This window comes from Mastacembelus armatus, chromosome 3 (assembly GCF_900324485.2).
Source record: "Mastacembelus armatus chromosome 3, fMasArm1.2, whole genome shotgun sequence".
NCBI lineage: Eukaryota > Metazoa > Chordata > Actinopteri > Synbranchiformes > Mastacembelidae > Mastacembelus > Mastacembelus armatus.
In genome coordinates, this window is record NC_046635.1 from 22241966 (window position 1) to 22265649 (window position 23684).

Consider the following 23684-nt stretch of genomic DNA (forward strand, 5'->3'; position numbering starts at 1 on the left):
TTTGTTGAAGCCTAGACTGAGATTAAAGATTGCAGTGCTTCCAGCAAAAAGAAAGAACTGATATAGTATAAAGAAAACGCTAAATGTATATTACTGTGGTGTGGTAATTACCGTAATAATTAAGTGTAGATCATCTCTCTTTCAAGTAAAATTTAGTCTGAACTTGTAAAACATGTTATACACCCATTTCTTCTTTACCTAACAAACATATGTCGAGTCCTGAACCGAACAGACTGAGCAGCAGAGACAGGCTTATACATGGGGGGAAGGACACTGTCTCCACTGCTGTCATTTCAAAAGGCGTGAATGCATTATCCAACCGTTACCCTGCACTGGAGAAGAAAATCTCCATGAACACCAAGGCTATTACCAACATATGTGAAGTGCTGAAAGGACTGCAGATCAAAGTCAAAGTAAAAAAAAAAAATGAAGAAAATGTCAAAAAAAAAAGTCTCATGTCCGACTACAGAGAGGATGCAGGAGCATGGAGTAGGAAATGGTCCCTTCGGCTATATGGCATTTCAGACTTGCAATGAAGATGCAAGGAAAGTTTTTTTTTAACTCTTTTTTTTTTTTTTTTTTTTTTTTTTTTTTTTTTTTTCAAAGATCACTCCAAAGGACAAAGACAATCCAGGGTTCCTGGTGGATTGAGCGCACAATTTAAATTTCATGGAACAACAAAACATTATGTCAGCAATTCACTGTGAACACAGAATCCTGTGACTCAGAAAACAAACCTCAAAGTAAAGGCAGCCATAACTCTGTCATAGTTTATGGTTCATTACTGTTTGCTGTGCTTGTGGCTGCAGAACTTTTATTTCATTCAAGTGCCTTCACCATAACAGATTCAGCATTCATGAGGTCAACAGCATGGTTCCCATGTGTCTGCCTTTCGCTGTAGCACTCAACTGTCATGGCTTTCAGTTTTATACGCAGCATGTATGGGATTTATTGGGTTTGTTGGGTCTTTTTGTACTGAATTATGCTTACTTGGGCAGTCTTGATAATCTTTTGGTCTGTCTAGATATACAACACTAACAAAAAGTTTGACTAATAGGCAATAGAGCTGCACGAGCGATAAATTGAGCTCAAATTAGATGTAAATAGCAGCATCCTGCAGGAACTGCTGTGGTTCAATTTCAGACAAGCTGAAGAGACATTTCTTCATTGTTTGTAATTTGTATGCACCTAATGATGCACCTCAGGTCAGGACTATACTTGTTCTTATATCTTTGAAAACCTCCAGGATAATACAAGTAAGCCTGTTTCGTCATATGAGGTGACTTTAAAAGTGTGTATGATGCCTATAAATAAATGGCCATGTGAAGATGTCCTAAAAATAATGGTTGCAAGTATTCTCCACACTGGGCTCAGTTTAAACCCTAACAACAACATAATAACTTTGTCAATTGACTTAAAGGTTAAATGTGTAATATTTAGTGGAATCTATTAATGGAAATTGGATATAGTATTCATAATATCTTATCATAATCACTAGAAAATACCAACCACTGTATTTCCTTCATCTTAAAATTAGCTTTTTTCAAATTTAGGGAGCGGGTCTGTTTTCACGGAGGCAGCCATGTTGCGCTGCCATGTTTCAGTACAGTAGCCTTGAATGGACAAACCAAACACTGGTTCTAGAGAGGGAATTGCATTTTGTTTAAGGTGATGGCCACCTTAACCTCCCCCTACTCCTGGAAACTTGGTGGGGCATGAGTGGGCACTTAGAAGATTGCATTCTGCAATCTCACCACTAGATGCTGCAAAATTTTTCCCATTTTCCACATTGCACCTCTCAAAAAAAGCCAAAACCTTGTCAGTGGTTGCTTACTACTTTGACTTATATTTCAAACACAAGGGGAAGTTAGTTTCACAAAAATGTGCTATATTGCTAAAGTATTAAAGTATAACGAGAAGAGAGCAAGAAAATTAGCAGCATTGATAGTTATAAAATTTCAAGACCGCAAGAAATTTTACATTTTATCTAAGTATATTTTGCATTTAAAAGCGTGCCATGTGACTTGCAACTGACCACTAGCCATTGACAGCCACTAGTCTTTTATAAGACACACTTCCTGCAGATCATATAATGACTAGGCCAGAGCAGATTATGCGAAACATACTTCTCACAGATCTGTAATCATCAACGAATGATAATATATGAGGATGATCTAGACATCCCCTTGGGTGCACTGAAATGCAATTATTTGAGTGCACAACTATTTATTATATCCTCTAAAGAGACTAAATATAATGTGATTCTTTAGGGCTTTGCAACTCTGACTTAGATTAGATGAGTAATGATTTTAATAGCTAAAATGTGTAAAGCCGTGTTAATAATAACCTGGTAAGCTGTGTTGTCATGATAATAGAAGTTCTGCTGCTCACACAAATAGCAGTGTTCGTGAGAGGATGGCGTATCATATTGCCAAGAGGCGAACTCTCTGTGGTTGCCCTGACCAGAGATAAGCTGCTAAGCTGCAGATGAAAGTGTGTGTGTGTGTGTGTAGAGAGCGTGGTGTAGTGAGCAGCTGTGGTCAGCCAGATTTGGGAGCCCTCTATGACACTGAAGTTAAAATACAGTGAAGAGGAGCTTTACTTTACTTCACATATGTCCACCTTACTTTATGGAAATTAACGATAAAAAGGTACATTAAAAAAAATATATACCGCAACAATGCAAACTGAATAAGAAACCTAATCAGCGGTGGAGACCATGTGTTATGTTTTTATAAAAGTATACCAAGGCAACATTTAAAATATTGTCTTAAAGTATAGACATCGTCCAGTCCCTATATGGTCAGGGGGATAGCAATGTTGCCTCACAGCTCACCTTTGCAGCCTTTCCGTGCATAGTATACATGTTCTTCCTGTGCTTGCAAGTGTTGGGTGAAATTAGGGACTCACTGTGGATGTGGTTTGAGACTTATCTGAGAGGATTAATTCCACTCTCGTCATGAACGTACTGCTAGCAGCCAGTTAGGCTACTATAAAGACTGGAAATAAAGGAACTAGTTTGCCCAGCTCTGTCCAGTGGTAACAAATTTCACCAACCAGCACCTGCATGTTTAACAATGACTACACAGTATCTTGTTTATTAGATGCTGTTGTTTTGTGTTGGACTATTTCTTGGCCAAGCACAGTAACTTCTGAAGTCTTAGCTGCTTGCCTGAAAACCTTGTGATGAGAATGTTTATTATTATTTCCCACAAATGCAAACTCCACATGGCAGCAGATGGTGCTTTTGAATGTTATGCAATACTTATATGCGGGAGCACAAATGGATGTTATTCCATAACATCCTTCTTTGGTGTTGTTTAAGAAATAATATGTTGTTACATAAACCATGTAAATCTGAAGTCTAATGAAATGAAATGACTCCAGATGTCAGTCAGTTTATAAGGAACATGTTCATACTTTAATAAAAGGGTATTTTCCCTTGGCACAGATCTGCTATGAAATAAATAAAGCAATTCATCAAATACAATCTATATAAACTAAACAAATCATGGAAAACATTAGGAGGGAGGGGAAAGGGAAGAAACAGCTAGTGCTAAGCAATTTTCTTTTACAACAAACACCAAGTGATAGAGTGTCTGCGTGTGGCGAGAAAGAAGCAGCTTGTGCTATAGACAAAATTATTCCTCCCTGCTTTGTGAGACTGGCATGGCGGATATTGTACTGGGACTACCAGCTGACACTAGGCAACTGAGATAGACAGTCATTTAATTATAAATAAGCCTTATCGTCTTTCTACATAATGCTAATCTAAACTTTCTGCATTCCACTATATACATCAGATTTTTAAAAATGTTGATACTTGGATATTAGTGGTGCAATACATATTGTATTAACATGAAAAAGCAGCTCTGAATACTGGCAATCCTATACAACAGGACAGAAGAGCAATTTGTAATTTTTTTTTTTTTGTTGTTAAAAAAAGAGTCATCAATATGTTGTAATAAAAGGTTACACACGATCTCACATAACGTGGCCAAAAAAAATTTGTATTAAATTATTTGTAAAAAATTCTGGTACATTGAGAGGGATAGCTGACAACTTGGCTGCTGACATGATGACAACTACATATGAACAGAATCATTTCTCCCCTCTCAAAATATAGACAAAATATACTGTGTATTTTGTCATCCTATGGCAAAATACACAAGGGCATATTGAAAATGCTAGGTTAGAGAATGGGGTTTAGAGAACATTTGGTTCCTAAAGGAAGTTTTCTTCCTCTAAGAAAGTTTGTGTGACAAAAAAAAAAAATAACTGCTTTCCCAACCCTTAAATACTGTTGTTGTGCTACTGAGCAAAGCAAATCACCCATTGCTGCTCCAGTGACTCTACCCTGTAGTCAAGCATATGAAGGTATGTTTGTAGTTCAGGTAATTCTAGATGTGAAGAAGTGAAACAGGACAGTTTAAAAAGTTATGTGTGCTCTGTAAAACTGTCTCAACCCGGCTGTGGCCCTGACTGAGAATTTCATCCAAATTCTTTCAGAAGCCCTTTCTCACCGTGTCGAATCAGACCACCCTGCAGGTCAAACAGTTGCCCGCTTGCTGTCAGTTAACCCAACCAGACATCAATTTCCACAGTACTTATATTTGGAAAGTTATACACTGGTATCAGTACTGTTTCGGGTGAGGTGAAAGCATTGACAAAGCAGTTATAGTGTTACGAGTGGTCCGGTAGCAAAGACTTTTCCAGGAAAAGCATTGTAAGGTGAGGAAGCTGAGGTATGAAGCGCAGCTGTGATTCCCCTCTGGGAACGACGCCGTTTTCACCACCGGGTCCCTTGAGATGACCCGCCTGACTGGTGCCTCTGCTAAAGGATGGCCTGCAGCTGTGAGACGACACCACAGGGCTGAGAACAAGTCTGGCATTCACTGAATTCTTGCTCATCACAAACACACACACTTAGGACTATTACAATTAAAAACATAGGGGGCTGTTTGGGCATGAAGCCCACTAATGATGGTCTGATTTACTCAAATCACCTCCCATCTGTATATATGATGCTGCCTTAGAGCAAAGCACTTGTTTCCCCAAAGGTCGGACGACTGGCTCTGCTAGCATGAAGCAGGAAAGTGCTGATAAAAACTTGCGCTGAACAATCAGCAGAAAAAACATTCAGCAGTCCTGCAGAACCTGATACAGCTCTGACTTCACTGCCTCTGTCAGAACACAGGTAGAAATTTTCATGCTGGTGCCATGTGCATTTTTATGGCAGTGACTATGGAGCATCATTGGGCAGCATGAACAGACCATCCCTCACGCTGGCAGGAGAACAGTAGTGGTGAGTTATGGGTCTAGTGGAGACTATGGGCCGGGCCCAGCGTTATCCAGCTAAAGAGGAATGAGACAGCTGAAAGAGCCCTTGCCCCACCACACCACAAACAGAGCCTTGTTGGCTGAGCACAGAGCCCACATGGCGGCACGGTGAAAGATCCGCTGACAGCTGGGGGACAAGAAGATGCCATGGAAACAGAGGGAGCAGCCGAGTGACCCCGTGCCAGGCCAAGGGGTTGGATGACAGAGCTGCTATTAGCTAGGAAAAAGTTCTGCCATTAAAAGTCAGGAAACCAATGACAGCTCTCAGGTGTAAATGTGTAAGTGCTGTATCTGGAGCAGGGACATGGTGAGAAATTACATACATTATTAGTGAAACATTTCACTGCATATGTAGTTTACCGTGTGTTTGTGATGGGACTGATTAACTGCGGATATTTTGAACATTCAAATTAAGAAGAGCTTTTTGGTGCAAACAGTCATGGTCGAGAAAAATTAAAAAAAAAAAAAGAAAATGTTTCTAACTTTAAGCAGAACACACACATTACTGAAACATATTAACAGCCATTAAATTACAGATAAGCTCACATGAAAGAAAACATTAGTAATAGGCTTTCATATGATTCAAAGTTACAGCCGCGTATCTTAGAATAATTTGCTTTTTTTTGTTCTGTAAAACTTGTATGTGATGTGAGGTCGAGCTACTGAACAGTACAGTCTAGAGTTGGGATTTCCAGTCATTCAGCCACAACTACTACATCACAGATACATGTCATGAAACGAGTGAGAGAATGAGGGAGCATGTGTGGTTGAGTAATACAGTTGTACATATATTCTAGTCAGAATGAGGCTCCTAGTGGTTTTAGAAAATGATGTTTTGAAGGAAAAAATAAAAGCATCAGATAGTGAATACAAAGATATCACATTATCAATAAAGCTTAGAAAATTGATAATATATACCTTATGTACAGTAAATGTTAGTTAATAAAAGTAAGGAGCTTTTTAGACACTTCAGTACTAGAGATTGTGACAGGATTTCTCCTCTACCAAAAAGGTTTTGAAGTAATTTGAAAATAACCTCTGAATGCTTATTTAAAGTCACCATTACAACAACAATTAGGATTAAAATTAGAGGTAGCAGCAGATTTGGGATCTCTGTTCTTTTGTACTTTAAAACATTTCAACATTTTCCTTCCCATGTTTGCTAACAGCGTATTGCATGCTTAGATTAGAATCTTCATTTTCATCTTCAAAAACCTGCCTTCCAGCCTGCTTTAAATACTCACACACCCATGACTGCATTTAAAGTGGTTTTCAACAGACACCAGTGTCTTGACACTCACACGCGCACTTGCTACACTCACACATCCACAAGGTTTTCTACAAACACACTATACTCTGCTCTCCCATTATCTATATTCCTTCATATATTTTCATTTTACATCACAGTCTTTCTTCCTCCAGGTCCCTCCTGTTCCTTAAACACATTTTGGCTTAGTGGTCTGGAAGGGTTGTGGTGCTGGTCCATCAAGTAGTGGAATACAGTGCTAGGGGGAGAGGACCATCTGAGTTGTCCGTGCCTCATCAGCCATCATTTTCAGGCCCTAAATCACTGTCCTGCTACATACCCATGCTTTTGTTTGTGTGGCCAACCTCTTTATAACACTGGTTAATAATGTCTCAGCACTGGACTCACCCACCCATGACCCTCTTCTCCTCCCCATGTCCTGTGTCCACTACAGAACCACTGCAGAGCCAACTGCAGAGTGGAGGAATATCACTGCAGTCTGCAAACTTGGCTGGGTTTTGTGGCGCCGTCAGAATGCAGACGTGTGAGTCAGGGTGAAATTTCAGGACTGATAAAAGTGGTGGTAGTGGTGATGGTGTTCATGGTGGTGGTGATGCTCATGCCGCTGTACCACTTGTGCCAGGCCCCCATCATAAAGCAGCACGCTGGGCAGGTCCCTAACTTGCTCCTTCTCCACCACTGGTCCAGAAGCTGACATGGAGCCTAAGGCACGGTAGCCCTGGCTGTCCTTGGACCGTTGCTTGTGTTTGCGGTAAGGGGCTGTGGACTGGTGAGGAGGTGTCTGACTGGGTAGGGCTGGGGGAGGAGGTATTACTCGGCTTCTCATCAACCTGCCACTGATTTGTGTGGGAGGTGTACGACTGTGGGTCTTGGGAGAACGGAGGGCATGTCTCCCTGAGTCTTGGCCTCGCGGCCGGGCAGGATGGAGGTTGTCAGGGACAACAGTGTCCACAACAGCCTGCAAGCGACGGTGGTGGGAATGGGAGTGGCCATTTTCTGGTTCATGGGAGCGAGAACGAGTCTGGTTCGACGAACGGATCTGAGGCTCTGCCTTTGTCGGCTCTGTGGTGAGAGCTGTGATGGAGAGGACACATATGTATTTTTAACTGAGAAAACAGCATCAACGAAAAACTTCAAGGTTGCAAAGAAACAACAGTTTAATAGTTTAATAACAGGACTAGTAATTTCCAAATTTCATTAGATGGACACTCAAATCCATAACCCACTATGAGAAAAGTATTGTGCCAAGAGCTCACAAAAAAGAGCTGCACTTCAGGTGCTTTCTTCATGTGCATAACCCTGACACAGTGTGACACAGAGCAGATCTCTGTTAGCACCTTGCTAACAGAACCAACATTAAAATAATCACATGTCATCACTGACCATCAGATCAAGGCTGCTGCTTATTAGACCTAATATTTCCCTTCACAACAGCCTGTTCTGTTGATGGGCTTTAGCCTTGAACACTTGATGTATTGTGCTTGCCTGAGCCCAGATGTTTGTACTGGCGAGGAGCTCAGTGGGCTGGTAGTTCCACCTAATGGCTCCAAGCAGGTGCCACAGTAATGAAGGCCCCTGAATGCAGCTTCAAAGGGTCATGGTCTGTGTTTTTCCCCTCCCCTCTCCCCTTCTACACCCCTGGCACCAATCCACTCACCGGCTCCGAAGCGGGATGTGTAGTTTTCAATGCCTGCCAGGTCCAAGTAGTGGTTCCTGCGTTCCAGGTTCTCATCCACACAGTGGCGCTGGCAGCCCGGCTGGGTGTGGTGGTCACTGTGGTGGCGCCTGTGGACACAAGCGGCACCTCTCATTAGGTAGCAGCTTGGGACAGTGAGGTTCAGTATAGTAGCGTTTGGAGAAAGTAACACAAGTGTTCCTTATGGTCAGGCAGTAAGCAGAGTAATTGTTACAGAAGTGAGATTGTCACTGGAAAATCACAGGTTTAAACCTCAACTGGAAGTATTTGAACAGTGCAGTAAGAGGGCTGACTCTCCCCTACACTTGTTAACTCCTCCTTAGTACAGCGGAGGTAAATCTGGGCAGGACTAATTAAAGCGTTGAGGTCTATTGCAGATGTGAGAATCCTCAAAACAACCACTGCCCCTTTTGCCCCTTGTTTTCTTTTTCAGATCAGAACTTTGAGAGTAATAAACTTTATTTTCTTCTTCTTGTAGACACCACAGGATTAAACAATAGAAAGTGAAGTGAACAGAGGAGGTTGGTTTACCTTAGGAGTGCTCGTGTCTTCTTGTCTGCACTCTTGGGGTCTTCTATGCACTTGTCATTTCTCTCTCTGGGGTGGGACATGTCTGTGTATGCGTGAAAGACAGGAGGTTGCTATCAAAGAGAGCTACACAGAGTAGCCACACACACACACACACAGACACACACACACACACATGCATGCACACAACCACGACAACAGTCACACAAGCCTTGGAAGAAAGCAACCTTTGTTTTGGGGTTTTACTTTGAAGATCTATAGAAAAAAGAAACAACAATGCTTCATTTATTCTATTTTCAACTCCCAGCCTCTTATAAGGCATGAAATGAAATAAAAAAATGCAGACTTCAGAAATAGTTTATTAAGGACGCAAGATCTGATGCAGTTTGAAATTAGCATGAAGGCAACCAACAATATTTTCAAAGCCTGCTCTACTTGAATCTTTTCACAGATATTTATAGCAGAAACAATAGGACTCAAACACACAGGAATATATACTTTTTGAGATATTTTTCCCTGACTACTTGTTTACCAAGTCATCAGTGAGAAAAGTTAAGTTGAATGTAGCTATATTTTCCCCGCAGCTCTGAGAAGGGGGGAGGGGGAGAAGATGGGAAAAAAGGGAACTTTGGAGAAAAGAAAAATGGCTGTGGTTATCAAAAGGACTCGGCACATCTCTTAAGGTTTCTTTCAGCGTATTTGAAGGCACTGAGGGAGGGAGCCCTCTCTTGGCTCTGTCACTCCCCCCATCATTAAAAATGAACCCCATTGAGTGGGAGAGATGGAGCGACACTGAGCCTGCAAGGAACAAAGCTCTGACAGGCCTGAAGCAGCCGCCTTTCTGCATAACAACAAACACATCTCTGGCTGAGCTGACAGCAGGCAACACAAGGGGGACCCTAAAACGTCCTCACTTCTCCTCCGTCCCCTCCCACTGCGTAAATGCAAATTTTACCTGCCGCACCCTGCGTACAACTCCTCCAGCGCTGGCTTGAGTCGGGAGCCACAGAGAGTTTGACCCGCAATGTCTTGCTGCTGCCAGGAGAATGGTTGACAGAGGCGTCCACAACCTCATAGATGGTGTGGAGCAGGCTGGTGATATCCTGCAGAGGTCATGGGAATGTATTTTATCAGGGCTTTTTGATACACAGCTTCCATTTATCATTTGATCACAAATATAAGTATAACAAACGTTTTGCAGTTTCTTGGTAACGTTGGTGCAGAGGAAGTTTTCAGTGCACATATATTACAAAAAAAACTTCAGGACAGGAACAAAAAGACTATTCTTATCACTACATTGTTTGAACTCAATATTCTGGGCTTTGAGCATGTATCATAAACTTCATGCTAGCTAGGAATTTAAAGAAGTCAGTGAATAGAGACACAGATGTCAGCTGTTTTAGTTCAACTTTCCATGTGAAATGAAAAGATATGGTGTAAAGACAAGTTATACATATATGAAAAGGATCATCTAGATGGTAGCAGAAAAGGCTGGCTGAGATGGCTCTGTACTTCCTCAGATTAATTCCCCAATGCAGAAATTACATCTGCACAGGGGGCAACATCTGTTAATATCAACATACAAAAGGCAATGTCCACACATGCAGTAAGAAAGAAGCATGTAAACAGATATTCTCATATAACTACAGTCCATTATAAATACTCTGCCTCAGTTCAATAAAGATGAAGGAAAAGAAGGGATCAAACAGAAACTATAGGAATTATAGGAACAAAGAAAAAACAATTATTAATGTCAATACTTTCTATAAAAGTGACAATAGGTTTAATTCATATTGAGGCCACCTGAAGATATTTGGATAGTTTAATTTCATGTAAAATATGCTGACTTTTGTGGCTGTTTATAAGCTATGTTTTGCACTGATGAGTGTTTTTGTGCACTATACAGAGCTAAGGACTCCCTCTTGTGTGCTTGTAAATACAACGCAAACTAAAATCTAATTGTCCATAAAAATTACACCTGGTATAGATGTGAAATGAACTGACTCACTATCTCAGATCTCATCAGTATTTTACTCTGGAAGCTAACACGGTGTCACCATAAAAGCTCCTTAAACAAAACTGCTGAGAATTAAGCATTTTCTTCACAAAGACTCCAGCAGCATGATTGTGGCTCACTATACCACTGTGACTCAGAAGAAAAAGGACTATTATGAATTCTTCAGGGACCAGTTCCACATACTGGTTTCAGACATAGACGAACTGTAAAAAAATAAAATGAAATAAAATAAAAGCTTCCTGAGTCATTTTTGGTTTCCTTCTCATACTTATTTGAGTGAAGGGATATAAAAAAAGCGAGTTTGAGAAGAAAGCTTTTCTTTCCCCCTCCAAGACGCCGCTTGCTGTCTCATGAGTTGTGGAGCCACAGGCAACGCCAGAAAAAGTGCACAGCCAACCACACAGAGGACAGCTCCAGTCTCTTTGCGCTGTTTCAAGTTGTTTTCAAAAAAACACGGCCCTTTCTGGATGTTCTCTCAGATCTGTACCAGGCAGACGCAAGCCACAAGGTACCTCGCAGGAGCGGAAACACACAGACATTACTGGATTTGGTTCTTAGGTGTGAGAATGGGTTAGACACTTAAACTTCTGGGTGTGGTGATACCAGAAAAAGTTAACGGTGAAATCCAGACAAAGACAGGTTGATGTAGGAGTTAGTTTATTCAGAGTTTCAGAGCAGATGATCATTACCTCTCTGGTGACTTTGCCATTGTTATCAAAGTCGTAAAGGGTGAAGGTCCACTCCTGCCTGTTATCCTCCTCCACAGACACAGCACACTCCAACTCCTAAAACAGCACAGTTATCAGTATCATCCAGCGTCTATGTTAGTGTGTATTTGTGTGTGTCCTGCCATTGCCCTACTTTCATCCAGAGGGGAAGTAATAAACGTCCTGTTTGGTGTTGACACTCACTTCAAACTGGAGCTGTTTCTGTGGCCCTGCGGGAGATTGGCTGTCCCTCTCCTGCATCTTCTCCTCCACACAGCAGCTGTCTGTCTTCTCCGGGGGTAAAGCCACTGCAGCAGCACACACACATACACACACAAAAGATAAAAGAAAGAGCCTGAGGATGGAAACGCTGGGTGCAGTTGTAACCTGAGGATATATCGTTACCTTTAAGTGTTCCTTGTAAGCTCACACTTCTGTGTTTGGCAGCTGCAATTAAGATGTGTGACACATTCAAGTGCTTCTGGTTGGAAATTAATCTACACAGTCAAACTCCTCACTGGTGTTGCAATGAAATTCCATTTTTATATTAAAATTAACATATTTGTTAGTGATGTTTGTCATATTTCTGAACAGCAACACAGGCATTGTTATACCTAACAAAAGTGATACATCCACAGTATCACAAACTGCATTTGAGAATTCATATTTCAAATATTTTGCAATTGCAGGATGTAATTATAGTATACAAGGTACAATTCAAAAGTGGTGGAAAAGACTGGAAAATGAAATTCAAAATGTCAATCCAAAGCAAAAAAAAAAAAAACACTAACTGACAACACTAATTTCCTATGACAGAGGTTGTTCCATCAGCCAAAGATATAGTCGTAGTTTAAAGGCTCGTAGTATACATATGCCATTGAGTTCATACCGAGAGGGAATGTCCTAACATGAAACTGAAAGACTTGACATGCCTGAAACATGACAGAATATTAGGTGGCATTTGAATATAAATGGTGGAACCGAAACAGCATGTGAACATCAAACGGCCAATAGAAAGCCCCCGAGTCCCCGACTCAGTGCAGCAGAGCTCATCATTTTATTGAATGACATTCACTGTGTATTACCAGAGTATGGGGAGATAGTCCAGAAGGAGTATGAATCTGTTATATGCACTTTGCCAGTTAAACTAAGAGTCAGAAAACATTTCTTATTTCACTGCACTACACCTTAATATTTCTGTAACATGATAATCAAGGAAAATGTGTGGGCCACTGATGTGACGGCATGCTTTGTTACAAATCAGTAAGCCCAAGCTACCCTACAGGGTGATACTCATAAACAGATCAAAAAGACAACCTTATTACTAATACCATGCATTACAGTAACAGAGTCAAGATGCGTTGAGCCTTTAATGACTAAAAACCTCATAACCGTGCAGTGAGGGCTGATTCAACATTATGTTAATGTCCGAGGTCAGTGGTGGTGCAGATTGTAGATTGCAACATCATGTACGGTGGTCCACCCTAGTGGACAAAAATACCACGACTACAGGTGACTGGTTCAGTGTTGGAGCTTCTGTGACATTGGCCCAGGTCTAATGTTACTGGTTATGTTTCTCTGCTTTGAAATTCAGCATTTGTGTGACATGAGACACACAACATGCAACTTAGATTTGGAAGGTGTACATGTTGGCTCCTGTGCAATCCTCTATAACATTTTCACAGAAGCTTGTTACAGCCTTTACCCAACCACATGCGCTGAATATTTCACTTCTAATCATTTAGATTTGGTAAGCATCAGCCCGTATCCAATCACAATTCTACAAGCCACGCACACACCCATAAACCACACCCCTCTCTCTTTACCCTCCCCTGCGCTTCTCTCCTCCCGCCACACTTTGAAGTTCCATTCTCAAACCTTTTGGAAGAAGATCAGACCGTCTGTAAAACAGAATCACTAATTAATTAAGCCAAGTCAAATCTGAAACACTGTTTGTTTGCTCGCCAACAGAGCAGACACAACAGCCCAATTTCTTTCCTCCTGATCCAAAGCAGATCAAAGCAGACCTGTCTCATCCCTGGGTAGAGGAAAATGCCAGAAATGAAAGGCATCATCCCAGGGAGCTTTTACCAACTTTTTGGAGAGGAGCAGCATTTGGGGTCCCGCTGTTTGATCATCTGAGGTGCTCAAAGGGAACATTGTGTGCAGGGGCAAATCTGTTCCGTAGCAGGCTCAATATGGTGGTGCGATGCTTATCTCAGAGCTAATGAAATGCCGGGAGGAGTAACAGTAATCTGCTATCACCCTCCTCCCCCTAACCATATCACCACCACAGACATAAGCCAGCTCTTTATGAGAGAAGTTGCTGCCAGGGGATTGGATGCACATCAGATCTGAGGGGGCAAGACGAGGGCAGCCGAGTCTGGCACCCTCCAAGCCCAGCCTGTTCCAGCAATCCTGATACATACACATGCATTGATACACTCTCACACACACACACACACACACACACACACACACACACACACACACACACACACACACACACGTAAACACAGGTTTTAGCAGCTTGGAGAAGCTGCTACACACTGTGGGTAATCATATCTAGCTTAGCTAGGCTATTGTATTGTATACACAAAACTAGGTATGCCCTCTGTGATACATTCAGAAAGCCCAGCGCTGGGTACTAAGGTAAACTGGGAGCGGCATAATTTTTGTAGTGAAAGCTACTTTTTCTCCTCCTTCAGAGCTACAAGCAAAAGACCCTTAAAAATCCAAGTCTTCTTTACTTCTGACCAAAATTACTACAATGTGCTGGCAAGACTCAAACTTTTCTCCTGTTAACAAAATCTTAGTAGTGTCTTCTTGCATGCTTGTAGCACTGATTTGAAGTATCCTAAAGACACTTTCAGCATTGAGCTCTTCCCTCCTTTGTTTTCACTTCAATTCGCTTTGTTAGATCTACAGACAATGGATCTGATCACTGTACAAAATGCAGTTCATTCAGGGGATGTAATAAATCCTATACACTAGCTGTTTTTTGAATAGTTTAGATTTTTAAAAGTCTTTATTACAGGATATTAACACAATTAGCTGTAAATCAAACATCTGACAATTTCTTAGGAAGACAAAGTTACTTCACTGCATCTAACCCTAGCTCATAAAGTCAGGGTCCAAACTCTGACATCTTTGTCAAAGTGTGAAGCTTGAGAATCTCTGCTAATACGAAATCATACTTGGCTTGAACTTTACTTGAAAGAAGTAAATTATTAGTGTTGCACCTGTTAATTGTTGAGAATAAAGAGAGCAGCACACTTCAATTAGTAACATCTGTCTTGGAGGGAATCCAAGTTCAGCACAGACTTGGATTCACCCCAATCAAAAATCTTTTTGAACTTCATTTATCAATCATCCTATCACTTGCCTCTATACTTTCTCTATTATCCACTGAAATACCCACTTCACAACTTTCTGCGCTGGTCTCATTCATCTTTACACTTCAGCCTGCACCTCACGTCCAGTCCAGACTTTAAATGGGTGGGAGAGCATTTCTCTTACTGGAGCGCTTAATCCAGGATCACGCCTCATCGGAGAAAAAACATGGAGGCATGGAGGGAATTTAGCGCACATCACTGAAGGGAGGTGGATGCAAGACTCAAGAGGTAGAAAGACGGGGGAGGTAAAAGGGACCTCATCAGCACATTGTTGGGAGTTAGAAAATGGATGTGATCAGAGAGGAAACAATGTACAACTGTGTATAAAAACCACACATGTACATGTAGGATATTTTCAATAGATGTTTTTAGGTTCAAACACCAATAAATCTCACCAGAAAGAGGAACAAAATAAGCTGACATAGCCTTTTGGTGATGATGATGAAGAACAGATGGCCTACCTTCTAAACGGTAATGTTCTTCACCAATCCTCTCAGCACATGCTTCATCTATGGATTCCTGGAGAGAGAACAACACACATTTATCACTGTTTCAAGTCATGTAGAGGTGAAGTATCATATATTTGTCACATAAAAACAAACATCTTTAACGGTGCAAATCCACAGCATTACTTTCCAATGCAGTGAAATATGCCCAAATTGAAATTATAATGTTTATATATCTATATATGAACAATGTTTGACAACTGTGCACTGAGCTTAAACAGAGGCAGAAAATTTAAGAGAACTGTAATTGCAGGACTGAAACAAACTAAGCATAAGACTGGCAGTCAGAACTGAGACTATGAAATAACTATGTAAATCACCACTGGCTCTGCAGGAAATTCTGAGAAAGAGTGTTGGCAGTAGAGTTATTTTGTTGGCAGACTATTATTGCAGCAATACATTCAGAAGTTTGTTTTTACCCTGGGCCGTTTTCACCCAGATCCCTTCTTCTAGTAATTCTGTCTGCCAGTGCATACCATAGAAATTAGAGGAATATGTGATTCCCAGGCTTCACTGTGCAAATGTCTGCCTCAGATATACATGTATATCAGCATTATAGTCATCTAACTGAAAAACTATTATTCACAGGCTGACAAACACATACAGCGCACGTTTGCACATACAGTACATACACTGCACACACACTACTGCAATAACATTTTAGTAATCACAAACTAGTTACACCTCAGAGCCAAAGCTGTGACAGTGTGAGAGGGGATTTCTGTGTAATCCAGAGAGGGAAAAGGTCAGTTGGTATGATCCTACCCTCCTCTAGACTAGTGCCGGCTGGGCTACAGCACTGTGGGTGGCCTCAGGAAGAGAATACAGCAAACCACAAAACTAACTGGCTAGCTTTCTGTCAGACTGATACCCCGAAGCAGCGACCTGGGATACCCTGTCTTTGTTGTAGTATGAACAGACCTGGCTTCATGACCTTCCTCCAGAGGTGGTTTTAATGCAGGTTGCATAGCTGTTTGCATGTTGTTTTGGGCCTCCTGTAGGGCCAAAACTGGGAAACAATCAAATACATACACACACACACTCTCACAAACAGATCGTGAGAAGGGTCAGACAGCCACACAGTACGAAGAAATCGGCAAAGAGGGGTCACATGCCATCAATTATTTCTTAATGGTCTGAATTCTTGGATAAACAGCAAAGTGACATTTGTTACAAGAAATTCCTAGTGACTTGTGCCAACAAAGATGGGAAACACAACAAACCTTTTTCACCATTTGAAAAGATAACATCCCAGTATATAGCACACAAGCTTCTTGTGATGAAGTTAGTTCAAATTCCAGCAGCAGTAGATTTCAAAATCTAATGTAAGTGACTTTAAAGTCCTAGAATTGTCAAAAAGAGTGCTGCCTCAGCGTACGTAGAAAGTGGAAGAGCAGCTCTACACACTTGTGTCACCACTACTCACATGTAGTCTAGCTGCACAACAGACCATTTAATGACACTAGCAAGCACAAATATTAAACCATGCAAGTTTTAAAGAGCATCAGATTGTTGATGTAAAAATAAACGATTGTCTAGAACAACAACAAACCTTGGAATCTGGAATTTAATCCTGAACCAAATATAAAAACTATTCTGTTCAGTTTTCTTCAGCGGTACTGATAACACATTAGGAATGTGAATGACTGATTGTCAATTAACTGGTATTAGTAATAGAATTGATCAAATCTGTATTTCCCAGCCCTTCAAGATGATAAGGACATGTGGTGTAACTGTCAGAAAATGTGCTGTAGTTTCCTGCTTACTACTTGGTTATACTAGTAGGTGCTGCCTCTTACTGTTTAATGATGGAGATTTAGACCACCCTTATGGGCCGCAAAATTATAAAATCAACACACCTCCTTGCCATTCAAGGATGAAAGCAGTGCCAGTGTAGTTTTGTGTGTTCGCTGTGGTACTAGGCATAAAACTGAACATTCTGTAGAGTTGTTGTCCGATGGCTGTCTAGTGTAGTGTGTCTATTTGACATGCTGTGGAGGATCATCTTATAGCAGAGACCACTGCTATTCAGAACAAGCTGAACTCTACTCAAGCAACAAGCAACAAGCCCCGTCAGATGCATTTTACAGGTGATAGTAAATGCTAAAGCATTTTCTCGAATGATAAAGTTGGTGCAGCAGTATTGTGCATCCTCAAGGCATTTGAGCAGGTGGTTTCAGTGTAAACTGTTTCATCTTTACTTGATAATGTCCTTTTGATAAAAGGAAAGCACAGTTTGTTTTAATTGTTGGATCTCTAGTGAAGCCTGCCAGTTATGCTGCATTGTTTATGTAATCTGTTACTTAAATTTCCACTTTACACTGGAGTTTGCTGCCAAGATAAGTCATGTCAGTAGGAAATATGCTGTTTTCAATATGCAATTCATTCATTCAGTTCATTCATATTAAACAGAAAATAGGTACTTCTGTCATGCAATTGTAGAGTTTAGGTTACTGGTTTAACCCAAATATGGAAGTTGGTCAAAAAAATGAGTCGGTTGCAGCATATTGGTCCATTTTTATTGTCATAGACTGCCCATTTTCATGAACAGTGTATGATCCTTGCCAGAGTATGTAAATTCGACTGTGTAATATTTACAATGGACTCCCCCCAAATAAACCAACTCCACAATCAGAGTTTCTTTAATTCCTCACGCACAAAGACACATGTGCACATATACATAAATGCACCATTTTGAATGCACTTCATTTATTTGATGAATGACCCAAACTTAATGAGGGGTTAGCCAAGAACATGAGAAAAAGGGGGAAGAGGAATGTGCTAATTGGTTGTTGTCTGTGATGATGGATGGGAGTTGTATTATTAGCATGCTGGGGTTACGATGGGATTGCCTCTGCTCAGTGTTAGGAAAAACCATACCCCATGCTTTTTTTTAGTGTGCGCGCGCACGCACACACACACACACACACACACACACACACACGCACATGTTCTTTCAAAAATGCATTGCCTAACATCAACTATTACCCTAACACTAACCTAAACCCTAAGACCAATATTTAACCCTTAAACAGCACTGTGAGGTTTTCCTCATCACAAGGACAGCTCCAAGCTAAAATTTGTTCACATGATCACAAAAAAGTCATGTATAGACGTTTGCACACATGCTTCCTCCTGCTCTATCTCACCACTAAATAGAAATGGATGCACAAGGAAGCAGAAATGAAAAAAAAAGTATTTGTCATCATTCCTAAAGAACATTTTTCTTTGTCCTGTGACATATCAACAATTGTTTTCATAGTTCCCCTCACAGTCTGATTAAGGAAACTTGTGTGAAATTTTTAAGTGTTAATGATTTCAAGCATAAAGTTTAGGTTACATTGAATCATTTGTTCTCAGACATTCATCATGGCCCTTATTGAGCAAACATACACATCATTACAGTGTGTTCTAATACAGTCTCTACGGAGCACCTTCACACTAACTAACCCAATGACATACAATTTTCAAGCTCACTCTAAGGTTTCTGACTTTGGCAGTGATTGTACTGGGCCAAAAAAATAACATGGGAGTTCTAAAAATAAAAAGTATTTATTTATGAGTGTGAGTTTCCTGCTTTACCACATGCCAATTCGTCATGAGAACAATGAGGAAAATTTCCTGTCCAGCTCCAGCAAAGGGAGTTTTTAATGCTAGAAGGAACAGTTGTGATTGCATTTTTAACATTATAGTTTGCTGGAAAAAGAAACACCAGGTCCAGCCATAAATCAGATCACCTTCTGATTTCATCTCCTTTATCTATCAGCCAAGACTATAGGAGATGTTGCAATGACAATACAAGTAACAGAAACCAGCCACAGAGAATAAAAATTTGAACTCACTCCTTTTAGTTTTACATAAGAAATCAGAGTTCAAAGTCAATTTTACCCAATACTGCAATGCTGGTCATACGCCTCTAAATTCATTTCTCCACTAATGAGTAAAGATGAGTCTTGGCTGATGCAACGTTTACAAGTAGTTAGTGAATCAGAATGGTCAAGGCTATCATTGAGAAAACTGGGTCCATTTATTCACATCCCGTGGTATGCATGCACAATGACTGTGATAACTATATGTATGTAAAATTCTAACCACAAAAGAACCATCAATCTCCTTTGGTCCAGCAATGAGCTAGTCACAGGCATCTTCAGGGACCCTTGCTGTGGGAGAGTATTTCACATAACGTTCCATAGAGCAAATATTGGCAGTGATAAATTAACATCCATGATTCAGAGGTGATTGACACTGCTGCACACTGGCTATTGCAGTGGGGTGTCACTTCCCCATATCTCTGCAAGATTAGGCCGGAGGTGCTGGTTTAAGGGTGCAAACAAACATCTCTCTACCGCACCAGGGACCAGCTAAAACAATTTTCCAGACATGATGTTAAATGTTGTGTGGAAACTAGAGCATACAGCATTTTGCTTTCAAGAGCAGCCAGGTCCTTCAGGGCTTTTTCAGGGCCTTTAGGACAAGGGATTGTATGGCTCCTGTGTGTTTTAAAACTGCTCAAGACCCTTCATGCGACGTGATTTATTACAGGTCTATAACACAGAACACAGTGTGCCTGAAGTCGTGTTTTCATTGGCCACTGGGCCTATCTGGCAAAGCTCATCAATGGCACAATTCATGGATGTGGATATGCCAAAGACAGATTTACATATTTAAGAATAATAATATTTACTAAACTAACACTATATCAAATTATTTCTTTAGGAATGGTGGCTACTCTACTCCCCTCTGTATGTTTTCCTTTTTAATGAAAACTCAACTCTAAGACATCATAGCAAGGAATGCTTATTCAACACCAATCCTTTGACCTTTTATTGTCTGTCTGATTGAGTTCAGTTACACTCAGATGCAGTAGACAAAATAAAATTACTTAAAATACTTTAATTACTTTGTAGACTATAAGTACATTTTCACTCATATGATTTCTATGGTTTTTTAGCAGGTTTTAAAAGAGCTGCATTTTGCATTTAAGTGTCCACATTATATGGTAACGTTTTTTTAATTATTCTCCTTGATAGACAGGGAAGTTAGAAAGACAATGACTACATGCTGGCACAGATCTGACTTGGCAAGTTAAGACAGAAAGTTGCTCTAGTGTTATCCTCACTCTGGCATTGCATATATGAACCCACTAAGCCTTTTTTTTCCTGAAGAGCCTGTCTGAAAGCAAAAGGGTACATTTAAGTGCAAGTAATATGTACTTGTTTGTGATTGTGGGAAAGTCCCACAAGGTCTCTTGGTCTCTCTGCTGTCTGCTTCCACGACCAGCCACACTGGCTGACAATTTATGCCGCCGCCGACAGCTCCCCCTGATCATGCGCCAAGGCTCAGTGGAGGCAGGCCTCTGGAGCAATGGCAGCACTACTGGCACTCCATCAAAACCCAGGAAAAATCTCATTAGGACTGTGGCTTCCTGCTCCATCCCCCACCCGGCGTAAGAAAGCACCTTCGGGCCTCCAACATTCGAAGCAATGGTGTTGATGTGAAGCAGGGTATGACACACATGAAAAGCCATTTAACAAAGTGGTCGAGACGCACAGAGTGACAGAGACAAGTGAGAATGTCGTAATAGTGGTGTGCTTCTCCAAGTACGTCTGCTTTCCCTGGCCCTCAAACAGGAGATGACTGAGGTCACTGACACTTACATAAAAGCCACCCAGCACCAGGAGAAGTGATTATTCCCACTTGTGCTACATTCCTCACTGCTACAGTATGTCCAGTATCAGTATGTAAATATAGATCGATAAATACGGTTGACTACAGGCAGTAAGATAAAATAGAATAGAACAGTGTAAGGCATACTCTTGCCATCTTTGTACAAGGTGTTTTGATACGAGTATGATACAAATATGATGGTGTGGTCGTCACCAACGTCCCATAAACTAAGTCTTTTTGGCAAATAAAGTGACTTTGGCTGATTCTGACTAACCTGGATGGCAGCCATTAGCTAAATTTTATGAATTACTAATGGAGAAAACAGCTGTATAGGATGGGGATTTTCAAAAGCTCTTGTGCACCCACAGCCCCAATGCTGTAAACCAAGAGCTAAAACAACAAAAAAACTCGTTAGTTTTAGAGCTGCAAATTAACTTATAGGTGTAGTGTTACTTACAGAAGACCTCAAGAGAGGAAATACCTACCCCCCTCAATCATCCCAAAGAGTAAACTGAGATACACCGGAGGCAGTTTCAAAGGACCAAGCAGGAATCTGGAGCAGTGCCTATCCTGCAATGTACTGTGGTGCTGCTGAAGTAGAAAAAGCACTACTAGACAGACCACCAATCAGCAGTTTAAACCTGGATCTACTCTTTTGCAGTTCTTTACACTTGAGCGCCCCTCACCTTCCAGCACCATTAAACAGCTTCATTCAAAGGACCACGTAGCAATAAAACATGACATCCAAGATGGAGCCAAGATAGGGGGTGTTGATGTGAGGTAGTGAAGCACTACTGCCTGCGTGAAGCTTCAAAGGGGATCCATTTTCACACATCAAATAAAGATCGCAGATAATCATATACCATTGCAAATCTGATGCAAGAGGTCCTGTTTATGGAGGGAGGGGAGATGAGGCCTTCAGAGTTAGCCATGGCAAATTAATGTCTGTGCATCAGTCTCTAACCAAATAAGATAAATGTGTTCTTTTTTTACAAAATGACTATTAAACTCATCATCAGATAATGCACTGAAGTAGTTTCTAGAATTTGTTCCAGTAGAGCAGATGCTTGGGCTGTCTAAATTGTCCACATTTTACAACTAACTGAACAAATACATAAAAGTGACCTGATGAGCAATCTGCTGTGCCAGGAGGAAGTCATATCAGCCTATGATAAGAAACTTAGTGCCTCTCCAGGGGTCCATTATTTTACAAACATCAAGGAGCTAAAACCAAAATAAAGTCACATTTTAGGGATTTAATTAGGTGGGAATAATGTGTAACATCAGGCAGTTACAATACCAAACTTTGAAACCACATATAGGCCCCACTTTTGTATGCTTTTACACCCCATTTAAACAAATATGTGAGTGGACAACAAACTGAAAAGCGAAAGAGTCTAAACTCTGCAAACTTCAGAGGAATAACATGTAATGTGACATCTCACAGAGAACATCGCAGTCATACACCCTCTCTGCAGACTGCCCATGTCTGACAACCCTCAGTCATTGCACGCCCACATCTCTACCTGTTTCCTGCAATTGTAGTCATGGAATTGGGATCCGGGCAGCACAGTAGCTGGTTAGCACTGTTGCCTCACAGCAAGAAGGACCCGGGTTTACAACCCATCAGGGACCTTTCTGTGTGGAGTTTGCATGTTCTCGCCGTGCCTGCGTGGGTTTACTCCGGGTACTCTGGAGTCCAAAAATATGTATGTCAGGTTGATCGGTGACTATAAAGTTGCCCTTAGGAGTGAGTGTGAGTGTGTAAGATTGTTTGTCTCTATGTGGCCCTGTGATGGACTGGTGACCTGTCCAGGGTGTACCCCTGCCTTTCACTCAAAGAGAGTGGGATAGGCTCCAGCAGATCCCTGTGATCATGGTTAGGAATAAGTGGGTATAGATAGTGAATGAATAGATGGATGGATGGAATTGGAATCCATCACCAGGCAGGTTGCAGAAAGCTGCTCTATGATTAAAGTCTGCATGGTCAGCAAGACCAAGACTAGAGGGGTTTGAGGAGACTTCACATTCCAGAGGGCTTACTGTGTTAACTCTAGTACATAACACAGGTCATGCAGGGATTCTCCACACAGACAAACACACACACAGACCATTAAACACTTTAGTGAAGTGGATGCGTAAATTTCTGTACACATGCTGTTTGCTCTCTGAATTGATTTGTTTTTTACCAGACTTGACAGCACCCTGATTGGATGCCTTCCTTTCATAAAGCGATTGTGCACAGCCACCAGTGATTTCTCTGTGTCAGATTAACATTGCAAACACTGCTGGTCACATTACCTCACCCACATCAAAGGCTGCCTCCTGAAAGGCTCAGTGGAATATTAGCAGAGATTTACAGCCCTCATCTTTATGCTTCAGAAACATGCTGATCTGAAGTAATCTCCATCCCCCTCTCCCTTTTTTGTGTTTTAGGTGTGAAGTTGCCTAACACTTTAATGACCCATTTACAAAACTTTTACACCTGCAAAGATAAGCTTTAACAACTCAGCCAGACCCTCAGGCACTAAGCCCTACCTGTTACTCAAGGTAACAGCCTT

General features: G+C 41.1%; 1 protein-coding gene across 1 annotated transcript in view; it reads right to left on the minus strand.

Moving 5' to 3' along the window:
* Positions 1-3366: 3366 nt before the first annotated feature.
* nkd1 (NKD inhibitor of WNT signaling pathway 1) overlaps positions 3367-23684 on the minus strand; it is a 30678-nt gene continuing 10360 nt past the window's right edge. Inside the window, exons 4-10 of the mRNA XM_026293316.1 lie at positions 15412-15469; positions 11760-11863; positions 11538-11633; positions 9787-9934; positions 8835-8916; positions 8265-8392; positions 3367-7681 (exon numbers count right to left, since the gene is read on the minus strand). Coding sequence (XP_026149101.1) covers positions 7149-7681; positions 8265-8392; positions 8835-8916; positions 9787-9934; positions 11538-11633; positions 11760-11863; positions 15412-15469 — 1149 coding nt within the window. The 3' untranslated portion in view covers positions 3367-7148. The remainder of the gene's footprint in view (positions 7682-8264; positions 8393-8834; positions 8917-9786; positions 9935-11537; positions 11634-11759; positions 11864-15411; positions 15470-23684) is intronic.